Source organism: Artemia franciscana, chromosome 4 (assembly GCF_032884065.1).
Source record: "Artemia franciscana chromosome 4, ASM3288406v1, whole genome shotgun sequence".
NCBI lineage: Eukaryota > Metazoa > Arthropoda > Branchiopoda > Anostraca > Artemiidae > Artemia > Artemia franciscana.
In genome coordinates this window covers 41,534,396-41,546,963 of record NC_088866.1, presented here as the reverse complement: position 1 = coordinate 41,546,963, position 12,568 = coordinate 41,534,396, and the positions used below count along the sequence as shown (strand labels likewise).

The window sequence follows — 12,568 nt, the reverse complement described above, 5'->3', positions numbered from 1 at the left end:
AATCCAAGCGTTCACCAAATGAATCTTGACTTGTTTTTGTCCTTTCTGTATCCTCCACACTCACATGCCAACTTTTGCCACTAATAAAAACTATACATTATTTCATAGTTTATCTTTAACACAGAAAGTTAACTTTATAGCTTCCTTTTTCTCTTCTACAGACGTCGTTTGTACTCATCCTTTTTCTTATGTTTCCAATTGTCTTGCGGGTGAACCCTGGTGCGAGGGCAGTTGAATTACCCTTTACTTCAGTCCGTCAAGCACTTCGTCTTCAAACATCGGTAATTGGGTTGCAATATGTGACTGACTTTCTTCCTAAAGGGTAGTATTCTGTGAACCATGCAGTACACAAGTTCCTTCTGTTATCATTTTTCGATACCTTCTTTGGTCCTTCTTTTCCCAATCAACTTATCATTGCTCCCAATTCCTTTGCTTGCTTCGTAGGGCTGACAATCCACCGCAGGGGGGTTAGGGTTTTTTGCTTGTTTTTTCTTACTTTACTTCTCATTGACATCCTTATTCACGGGGAGAGGGGGCGGGCACTGCCTCAGAATTGCAGTTGACGGCTCCTCTTAAACCACAAGTTTGAAAATATGTCCGAGGAAATGGGACTTATATTGCTCCGAAGTCTGCCATCCCACTTCCACCTAATTCCTAGGAGAAATGTAACATTTTCATCTTTAGCTTTTTCAAGTTTTCCCGCCCAAATAATTCTCCCGATGGCTCCTTCGGTTTGTTCTTTCTTCTGCGTGTGGTTTTTTACGTCTAGGTCCTTCTTCGTATCTCACCAAACCCTTAGGCATACTCCTCATATCTTGTTCACTTCCTGGGATAAATTTCTGTCAGTGAAAAATGCTGCACTTCTCAGACAAGCATTTTCAGAAACTTGATCGTCACACATTCTTTTTTCTACTTACCCAAAAAGTGGGCCCACAAATAATTCAAATAGGGTTCTGAGCAAGAGTCCCCTTTCATTAGGCCTTGTTCTAGGCTTATTTTTGCTGTGTATCTTCCATTCACTTTTATAACCACTTTCAGTGCCGAATATATTCTTTCAAAAAAAAAATTCCGAAATTCAACTTATATTGCATTAATAGCCATAAAATCTCTTGTATTATGGAGTCATATGCCTTCAATATGTCAGTGCCAATTAGCTTACCAATTGCTAGTAGGCTCCAACCTAATACTTTTTCTATTGCAACTTCCTCTCTAGTGATTTCTTCATTTTTTGCATATTTTCTTTATCTGTGACCTGATATCTAGCCTCTAAATATCAAAATAATTCTCTATTGTGTTTCTTAGTTGGGTTTTATTTTTTTATGTCCTATAATAGGAAACAGTTTGTTTTAATATTTATTCTTGGTCTGTGGTTTTTCCCCCAGTTTCGGTTTTCAGTTTCCCGGTTCAGTTTTCATTCATTTGTCGCTGCTTGCGCCTTAACTTTTTCTGTCATGATCCCTTTAATTCTTGCGATTAATTTTTATCTTTAGTTTGCTTACTTCTATTCTTTTATGTTTCATTTGTTGCTCGATGTTCCAATATTCGTTCCAGACACTTTGCCCAAAATCTATATCGTCCTATTAGCACGTTGTATATTAGCAGAATTGCAAGAGCAAGTTGTGAAACTGAAATCCTTGTTTACTGCCAAACATGGGCAAATTGCTACACTGTGTTCTGTCCTTAAATATAATATTATAATAATATTCGTTCCGGACACCGTTATAATATTCGTTCCAGATACTTTGCCCAAAATCCATATCGTCCTTGAGGTTCCAAAATCCTATCGTCCTGTTAGCACGTTGTATATATAGCGTTCGTGAGCTTCTATATCTCTTCTCTTTTGTTTTGCAAAACTTCTAATAAACTAACCTATTTTCAATTTAAAGTCACTCAAGAACAAGTCTGTTTTTCTCGTAATATGTTTGGCCTTATTAACATACGCTCTTTTGGTGGGTCCATGAAATGGTGTTTTCTGGCTCAAGTATAAGACTAGCAACCAAAGCCCAATTCTGTTCTGTCATGCTTCATAATATTTCTTCTTAGTATTTGAGTGAATTATTTCTATCTTGCTTGTTTCTTTCTTGCTTATTTCTTCTTGCTCAAAATTATTTGTGCCTGACGGTAGGTGCATATTGACAAATGTGATATTTCTCTCTCATAATTTGGGCTCTCTTTACTTACATTTTCGTCTTTTCAAAAATGCAGCCTTTGTCAGGTAAAAACTTGTATAAACTTATAATCTTCATCTCAAAGGAGCCTTATATTCGTATTGTCTGCCTCCTGGACACACAAAATATCCAGATTATTTGTTCAAAGTAAAATCTATTAGCATTTTATGCCCTTTCTCCTTCTTTGGGCCAATTATGTCCTTTTTTAGAGGAATATTTTTTTCTATTCTTGTTCTTTTTGTTCCTTTTTTTCTTTTGACTCTCTTTGTTTTTGTTCTTTTGTTTCTTTTAGCATATTTGTTCTTTTCTATTTAAAACCTTTGTCTTCTTGTTGCTTTGTTTCTCACCTTTTTTCTATTCACTGTTTGACTCTGCCAATCTTGTGAGACATAGCCTTACTGTCTTTTAGGGGTTTCTCCAGTTTTTTCCCTGGAAAACCTTGATTCGAGAAGGTATCTATTTCTGTTTGGTAGTCGACGCTAAACCATTTACCTTCTAAGAGTACGCCCCACTTCATTAATGTCATTATTAGCATTCTGTGTTAGATCCGGGTGGTGAATGGTTTCTAATTCTGGATGTTTAATGAGCGGAGATTCGGCATGCCGTTTCGGAATCTTTGGTTTTTGAAATTTTGGTTGCTAAGAACGGTTATTTCTCTGAAAATGTACCATTTGCATAATCTCATGGGATATATTTTCCCCAAAGAATCTAACCTAATCTTTGTTTATATTTCTGAAATTACAGCATGTCCAAGCTAAATTTTCTGTTACTCTGCCTCGAAACCTAGCCTTATTATTCATTTTTGGTGTGTTTGATGATGAGAACAATTTGATTAATTCGATTGGATCTCCAAGTGATTGTCACATAAGCAATTTAATATTAGCTGCAAAAACTATTTCGTTGTACTCACGGTTGTTTTCATAATTCTTTTTAGTTCTTTTGGGGGGGAGGGAGTTCAAAAATTATGTTTAAAAAACGTGTCAAAATTTTTCTTATTCATTTTTGTTACGTTTTTACGGGTCGGACAGACATTTCGAAGAGGGGGGGGGGGTTCAAAACCCCCTAACCCCCTGGATATGGCTTTGGTTGTGATGCATTGTTATTTATGATAGCTGTGTAGCCACTTCCATAAGGGCGAACCCTGTGTTGAACAACACTCACCCTGAAGATGAAGCCTTATGATTCTGGCATCCCAAGTTACTCTCTGTGATATGGACAAAATCCTCAGCAAATGAAAGTTCAAAGCCTTCAAAAAACTGCTTCAAAGGTTAAAATCGTAACTGTTGAAAAATGAAATAAGATAGTTGTCACCTTTTACCGTTTTTTATTATTATTATTATACAGGAGAAGATGCTTCCCCTTCTCCTCGCTAACAATTATACTTGTGGGCACCTAATATTGATTACAACTCCCTTCATATCTGAACACGCCATGTAATTTATTCCTGTAGTCAAATCGGAATTAAAATTGCTTTTCTGACCGTTTCTTTTTTTCTGATAATTACACGCTTGTAAATTTTATTGGATTCTTAAAATACAGTATATTTAATATGCTACTATATTTTACCATATTTCAAAAAACATTTAGATACTAAGAATATAAAAATGTATTTACTAAGGTTTAGAAAAACATGGTATGTTTGAAGTTTTCAAAATATTTTTTATTTGTTATATTTTCCATTTACCCTGTGACGAAGTGTTTGAAGTTCCCTACCCTCAAGTTTGGAAAATAAATTAGTTCAAATACAAATTTGGTGTTCATTTATCTTTTCGTCCAGACATTTATCCTCAGACATAAAACATGTATTTTTTGGATAAAAAACAGCTAAGAATTATTGCTCAATTGATTAACTTGAAAAAGTTATTTTGAGGTAACTCAGCAGTTGTGTGAGTTGAGCTACTTTGATTGAAAGGCTAGTGGTCTAAAATTGAAGTTAAAATATTTCTTTGTGAGGGAGGGGGTCACGGTTGTTCTTTGTTCTCCAGTCAATGTCTGTATCAGCTAATTCTTACCTAGTATTTTCTCATCGTATCAGGACTCATCCCACTCATATCCCAAAAAGGGTAGGACGCATGAAATTAGGTGATGTAGAATTTTTATGCTCGGGGCAGGAAGGATGGAGTACATAGACAGGGAGTAGGGCTCATGATGAATGAGGAAGCTGCTAAGTTTTGTTTGGGCTGTGGAAGTATTAATAATAGAATAATAATTGCTCATTTTATGACTAAAGTTCAGGGTATCTGTTTTAGTAGAATATGCCCCGGTTGAACCGACTGACGGAGATACTAGCGACTCAGATGAATTTTACTTACAGTTGCAGAAGCAATAGACAGGGTCCCTGGTCGAAATATGGTGTTTTTATTAGGATATTTAACGCACAGTTCGGTAGAAATAGGGATAGATGGTATCCTAGACTAGGTAAATTTGGTGTAGGAAAAGAAAACAGTAAAGGCTACAGACTTTTGGAATTTTGTAGGTACAACAATCTAGTTATAACCAATACGGTGTTTTGTCATAAAATGGTCCATAAGTTGACATGTTATTCGCGTGATGGTGAGACAGCAAACCTTTTTGATTATGTTAAAGTAAACCGAAGACTGGTAAGATCAATACAAGATACTAGGGTATATAGGAGTGTCGTTATTCATTTTAAAAGTAAAGATCAACATATAGTAGTGTCTAGGGGGGGTAAAATTTTGGAAGGGGAACTACCTCTCGGGAAGTTATGATGCTGATAGACTCCACCATGAGAATTTGAGAGAAACTTTCCAGGAACAGTTGAATAATAAACTTGAGTATTCAAATTTAACAATGTGGCAATGAATAAAATTGCCGCGGATCTGGAAGATATAGCTAGACGGAATATTCAAATATTGTACTGGCATGTTATAAATTGAAAGGGAGTAGTCAATCTGGACTTGTCCCAGTTAAAGATAGGAACTTAATTAAAGATAGGGCCACAATTACTGATAAGGAAAGAGTTAAAGAAAGCTGGGTGGAACATTTTGAGAATGTGCTAAACCGAGATACAGTTGCAGGAAAAGTTATAGAGGAAAATGAAAAAGTTTATGATACCTTGGATGTGAAGGAAGATTTGTTTTCTGAGGAAAAACTAGATCTACATTGTATGGGCAACGTGAGGTGCTGCGGCAACGTTTGTTCGGCTTCGCCGAGCAAAGTGCTGCGAGAACAACACCTTGGTTTTGTTTCATCGCTTCGATTAAACGCTGAAGTTGTTAATCTATAAGGATCTTAAAATAAATGTCTTACCACTGGAAACAAATAATAGGTACACCAACTTGCAAAAGTTGCGAACCCCTCATTGCCGAAAATGATTATGAGCTAACAGCCGAATATTGCTTAAAACACCCCTATATGTCTCACAATTGGTATCGGCCTATTTTTGGTTTCAGTGTGTACTTTACTACTGAAGTTGTCAACCCCTTTCAACTTTCAAACAGGTACCTCTCATGAAGGAATTTGTCTACCAAAAAAATGGATGACATATACTTTGATTAGCTCATCGAGAACTATCGACTGCCGTCGAAAAAAAAATCTCTGTTTTAGTTCAAAAGTTGATTCACTCAAAGAAGATATATTGGCTGTGGGGGCGGGTAACTGCCGCATATATTTAACACTAATAGATTTTATTCCATCTTCAGTTTGAAACTGGTGCCTGTCCGCTTGCCTGCTAGAACGGAGCTTTCCACTTGAAAGCAAAAACATGGTTTGATGCAACGAAAGCTTGACTGCATTACTTCAGATAATTCTCTCTGACCTAGACTATAAAGCTCCACTTTGCTTCACACTTTATAGGCTCTGGCTCAAGGACAAGCAAAACCATTTTTTTTTACCCCAGGCAAGAATTCTATGAAGCTTTCTAAAATGCAGTCATATTCATTAATCCGGCATAAGTTCCACACTTTTTTGTAAAAACCACAGAGGTTAGACCCTTACCATTTTCTAGGAATAAGCTGAAATCGGGGTGCTAGGAACAAAAAAAAAAAACACACAACAAAACCAAAGCGTTGCTCTTGCAACACAATTAGCGACAGTACTATAAGGATAAAAAAAAAAATAATAAGGCTCCCGACGATGATAATATGGTAAATGAGAATCTTAAATTCGGTGGCTCTAAGGTTAGACTTAAGTTACTCAAGATTATGAATAGTATTTCTGAAAAAGGAGTAGTAACTTAACGATTTTAGGAAAATTTTAATTAAGCCACTGTATAAGAAAGGTGATAAGACTGAGTGTTGTAATTATTGAGGCATTAGTCTGGTCTCCGTAGGTAGCAAATTACTTAATAGTATGATACTTATTAGATTTAGAGATTCTGTAGACAAAGTTTTAAGAGAAGAATAGTGCAGTTTCAGAAAAGGTAGGGGATTTGTCGACCAAATTTTCGCTCTTAGGTTAACAATTGAGAAGTGCCTTAGTTGTCAAACGTCTTTGGTCCTCAGTTTTATAGATTATGAGTAAGCGTTTAATTCTGTTGATAGATGAGCTTTAGCAAAGGTTTTATCCTTATATGGTATACCAGACAAATACATTAAAATGATTAGTGCTATGTACGAGGATAATACTGCAGCTGTTAAGGTAGGAAATGAGGTTAGCAGCTGGTTTTGTATTAAATCAGGAGTTACGCAGGGTTGTGTTCTATCCTCCTTTATATGGACCATTTTGATGGAGTTTGTCTTAAGGAGCACAGGGAAGGCTATGCGAGACCACGGAATCAAATGGAAAAGCTCCCTTGAACTTAGATTATGCTGTTGATTTAAGCATGCTTGATGAAAGTTCGAGCAAAATTAATGAATTTTTTAGATTTTCCGAGTTCAGGGTGCTAGAATAGGTTTGAAATTTAATGTTGAGAAGACTGAGCCACTAAGGCTAGGAATAAGTGAAGATGAAAATGTGCCGTTAAGTAACGAAAAGATCGATTCGATGGCAAGTTCTACTTACCAAGGTAGTATTATATGTAAAGACGGTGGGAGCAGTGAAGATGTTAAAAGTAGAATAGCAAAGGCACAGGGTTTTTTTTTACATTAAAAAAAAAAGTTTCGAAGAACCAAGAACCAATAAGTCCTCAAACCAAGATTAGAATATTGGAAGATACTGTGATGACAGTGGTCAAATATGGCTCTGAAGCATGGGCGCTCCAAAAAGTGGATGAAGATTTACTAGATTTTCTCCAGAGAAATTTTATACAGATTGTTCTAGAAACCCAGCTGACTGACCGTATTTCAAACAGCAGACTGTACGAAAAATGTGGTTCAATCCCGCTTTCTAGGGCTATAATGTAAGAAAGATTGAAATGGCGAGGGCACATTCTGCGGATGAAGGACGACAGATTGCCGAAGATTGTCCTTTTCGGCCAACTGTCTAGGTCGAAGCGAAAAGCAGTTTGTCCTAGTCTGGGGTGGGAGAATGTCATAAAAAAGATAAAAAAATGAGAACTTCCTGGGATAGTATAACTAGAGAGGTTTTAAATAGATTGGTATGGAGGAGGAACGTACGTAGCTTTGTTGGCCTCATGCGGCTTGGTGTTGTGATGAGTTTTTAGTAGTAGTAGTAGTAAGACTTTACTAGTTTTGTGCAGTTATTAGATTTGTTCCTGATCTGTTTCATGCCAATCCTAAAAAGAAAAGTTGATGTCCTGGATATCAGGTTTTTAAGAATTATTGGCCACCACTAAAAGACTCTTCCTTAGTTCAAAAGTTGATTTTCTTACCATGAGCCATCTCTACGAAGTCATTTCTAAGAAATTAGCAAACGGTAAGCTCCAGATAGTTAGCAATGAGAGAACTACTAAAGTTTTGGAGCTAGATGTAATACCATTTCTATGCCTCGTGCCTAAACACGGAGAATGGAATAACAGATTTAGCTGAAATCGCTAGCATAAATGACTCAAAGGAGATGGCAGTACTTCTTGAATCGTGGTACAGTGCTCCATTTTAGTCTCTCAGTTTTCTATTTGTTATCCAAAAAATAATTATCAATGAAACCAGGAAATCGTCTCACATCTTAAACGGTATAGATTTTAGTCAAAAACTCTAGCGTGAAATGATTGCCTCCTTGCTAAGACGGAGCTTTCAACTTGACAATACAAACACTGTTTGGGGAAACAAAAACTTGATGGAACAACATCAGATGGTTCTCCCTGGAAGAGGCTATAAGTCTCCGCTTCAGATGACGCACTGTAAGCTCCGCCTAAGGTCAAGCCAAGCAATCCTTTTTGGCCTCAAGCAAGGCTTCTGTGGAGCTTTCTAAAAAATTGTGTCGTATTCATCAATCTGGTTTGAGGTCAACACTTTCTATAAAAGCCATACGGGTTATACCCTTGCACATTTTTAACAATAAACTTGAAAGAATAATAAAAAATGAGAGAAAGTCTCCCTTACTGCAGATATGTGCCAACCGAATTTGAAGGAGATCTGGGTACCTTTGCCTCATCGAGTCTTTTACTGGTGGCCAATGATTCTTAAAAATCTGATAAAAGTCCAGGACATCAACCTTTCTTTTTAGGATTGGCGTGAAACAGATCAGAAACAAATATAATAACTGCGCAAAACTAGTAAAGTCCAAGTGGTAGGTGATGCCCTAAATTGGCGAATATTTCTTATTTTCTATCCCCTTTCCTCGCCGTGCCAGGCTAACAATAAACCTGCGTATTTTCGTGCAGAGTTTGGACAGCTGGTGTACCGCTGTTAAAATGATATTTACAAATGAAAAACGACATGGCTCGTTTTCCTTTTGTCGCAATGCACCACTACTGCTAACAACTTTAGTCCACTTTTAAACTGGCTCAGAACTACATTCGTTTTTGCATTGATTCAGGATTTGGCTCGTTTTTTCGGCCAGCCAAAGCTTAGCTCATTTTCCCTCTGATTCATTATTTGAATCATTTTTGTAAATACCCGCCACTCGCCACTTTTGTGCACTGAATCAGAACTTATCTCGTAATTGCACGGAAACAGAAGCTCGCTGGTTTGTGCACTGAACCAGGTTATGAATCAGCCAATTACCTTACATCTAGTCAAGATTTAGCTTGTTTTTGAACCAAGTGAAAATCAAGCTTGTGTTTGTATTTTCTTCATTTAAGCACCAAATCAGTGGCTAGCTAGAATTTACACGTAGTCGGAAATTAACTTTTGCATCATTTAGCTTGTAGTTTCGACATAACTGGGTCTGGACTTGGTTGGTTTTTGCACCCAGTTACTGGAATTCCACTGCATAGCTTTAGCTTATTTTTGCCTTTTTCAAAAAAGCGAAAATGACTGCATGATTCCTGTTCAGGCTCATTTACATTTCAATCATACATACATAACATGCTAAATATGCAAATATTCGGCAAAGAGGGACAAGTCTGTTTTGCACTGATAAAAAAAAAAAGAAATTAACGGATAGTAAAATAAAGGCATGATAAAGAAAAAAAAGAATAATTATATACAAAAGATTAATTACTCACCATGACTCAGCAGATACCCCACCCGACGGTACACAAAAAAAAAAGAGAAAAATGTTATCCTCTAGCAATGGGACAAGAAGAGGGAAACCAAGATCCTAGAGAATGACCGAAAAAAAAGGTGTAAAATATTGGTAGTTGAGTGGGGGAGTCAGAGGAGTCATGAACCCAATTTTTGCCTTGAATCAAATAGATTTGGATTACCAGCATGATTTCGGTTTTGAAAGAGAAAAGTGTACAACCTTTTTTACTAAAGTGTAGCTGTGAAGAATTGGCCGTTTGCCTAATTGGGAAACTCTGCCCCTATGGCTGTGCGGGCCACGACCTCACTTCCCCCCCTCACCTGCAGACACTTTCTTGCACATCTGACTGTTTTGAATAAAATGGTAATCTCAAAGTTTTATCATGATGCCATGGGAGAAATCGAGGTACCTGGGCAAAACTTAACTTTGGAAGGGAACTGATTTTCCTCCGTGCACCTTTGATTCTAAAAAAGGCTACTAGAACTTGAAGTTTCTGATCGACTGCGCTGCTTCCCAAGTTTCTATGACTGTCTGTTCTATACGAAGTAGCAGATGGATACAAAGTGGTAAATGAGCAATACGTGGTGTGCCTATCACTCTTTACCAAGTCAACGCTACATTGATTCATATTTTCTGTACAATAGCGATGAAGGTTTTGTGCTATTACTGCTATAGTCTTGTCTGTATCTAATATGTCAAAAAATATCAAAATTTCAAGCTAAGCAACAAATATGCCTTAATTAAATTTTTTCTGTTGTTGTCATCATTAATTCACGTCAAGTCATAGAAAGAGTTATTTGTTTTTGATATCTTCTTTTTCTTTATTCTGGGGATATTTCTTCTTGTTCTATTGGATGTGGCTTAACAACTTGATTTGGCTTTAAGACTTCTCTTTGTGAATGAACTCTGGAAATGTGTTGTAAAATCAAAAGTATTTGCTGGAAAGATTTGTCGAGGTTTCAAAAGATTAGTTAGAAGATTTAGGTTAAAAATAACACACTATTCATTTATTTTCAACTCGTTGTGCTATAAAAAAAGAAAGAAAAAAAAAGCCTGACAATCTTGTGTTTACTGAAGCTTGCAAGCCTGTATCACTGAGACGTCACTTAGTTTCTTAGACTGATCATAAATATGTAGTGTTTTACGTTTTGTTTTTTAGGTTGGAACCTATGTTGAGCGAATGTTTCTCTCAGAACTTTCTGGAAATGTTATCGACTTGTGTCCGGTGGGAGCCCTGACGTCCAAGCCGTACGCGTTTGTAGCTCGTCCCTGGGAACTGAGAAAGATAGACTCTATTGATGTCTTAGATGCTGTGGGCTCTAACATCGTTGTCAGCACTAGGTCAAACGATCTTCTTAGAGTCCTTCCACGTGTCCACGAGGTGAGTTCTATCCTACATTAGTGTTAAATAAAATCAATTCTGTAATATCCTTGTAGAAGCATAAGTGCGTATAACACTTGCTCCTCAGTCGGTTTATTTGTTCAAAGTAAAATTACTGCTTTAAGTATGAACTAGAGAATGCAAGAGTTTTCTTCTTTTTTCAACTTAAGTCTCTAATTCTTATACAATTCTTGTTCATTCTAATCATAGAATAGCGTATACTACGATTATTGCTTCTTCAGTACAGTAGCTTTAAAAAACTTAAAAGAAAAACTTTTTCCCGATCTCAGTAAGTGTTACATATAAGTAAAAAGGATCCTTATACATTGCTTGTATTCACTGTGGAGCCCTCCATTTTCTTAAGGAAAGAGTGGCAAACAAAGGTAATTCATTTGGAGATTACTGCATGTGAGGTCGAATTGTATTGTCACCGCCTCAATTTCCAAATGAATTAAGTTGCCTTTTTTAGGACGTCACTTGCTCTCTGAAGAGTTTCATAATCGTATTCGAAGCTTGAACTCGTGTTTTGCTCTAGCTTCATTCAACATAAGAGATGACTGAACCATAAATGGTCGTAATATATTTAGCTTTAAAGTAGCTGGACAAATTTATTGCAAAGTCAATTTAGCGGCACATCCACCATAAACTACCGAAGGGGATTTTGAGCTACCTTCCGTATGGCCAAATGTAATTTTTAGGCCCCAATAAAGCTATTGAATTTATTCCTTGGCGAAGATCAAGAGGCACACTTTCATCCACCATGCTGTGACAAGGTACTCAATAGATTGAGTTCTCCACAACACTGTGTATTTACTTTAGATATAACTGTGTATAAAGCTAGAAACCTATTATGTAAACTGCAAAATATTTATTTTATTTCTTTATGGTATCTCACCAAAATTTTAATTTTGTAGTTGAAACTGGAGAAATACCTGTAAATTTTATAAAAAGTTTTGTTTTCTTTTAGGTTAACATATTAGATTAACACCAGCAAGCTTACAGTTTTCAACGCAACCAGTTATAAAATACCTGTAGGAAGACCCCAAAAATGAAAATTGTCAGTTGTTACAAATAATGACTCTATGGATCCACCTAAACTATCAAACTTGATAAGACCAAGAGAAGGGTCTGAACAAAACGGGCAAAATTTTTTGTCACACTTATATGAAAAAGCGTAAAAATTGAAGATTTTCATGCATGGAGAAGTTTACATTAAATTGCTTAAAGAACAAAAAACTGAGAATTACAAAATTATTTATATATATTTTAACAATTAAAAACTTTAAAAAGAAAGCAAAAAGTTTGAAGCTTATTAAATTGATGCTAATTGAAGCTTAGAAAATGATGTTCTGTCCACCCACCTGAACAACAAACAAATCTACAACCTTGGTCATCAGTTAAGACTAGAGCTAATGCAAAGGACATTGAAAAATTGTCTGAAGTAATGAAAATCCAAAATCGAGAAGAAAGAAAAATGTGGTTAGAAGATAAGCGGCATCGAAAATCAATACGTGTCAAAATTAAAAATGAT

The 12,568-nt window shown here is 36.3% G+C and overlaps 1 protein-coding gene across 1 annotated transcript in view; it reads left to right on the top strand.

Moving 5' to 3' along the window:
- The window catches only part of LOC136026439 (NADH-ubiquinone oxidoreductase 75 kDa subunit, mitochondrial-like), a 67,849-nt gene that overhangs the window by 27,089 nt on the left and 28,192 nt on the right, over nt 1-12,568 (top strand). Inside the window, exon 6 of the mRNA XM_065703034.1 lies at nt 10,816-11,037. Within this exon, the coding sequence (XP_065559106.1) occupies nt 10,816-11,037 (222 nt within the window). The remainder of the gene's footprint in view (nt 1-10,815; nt 11,038-12,568) is intronic.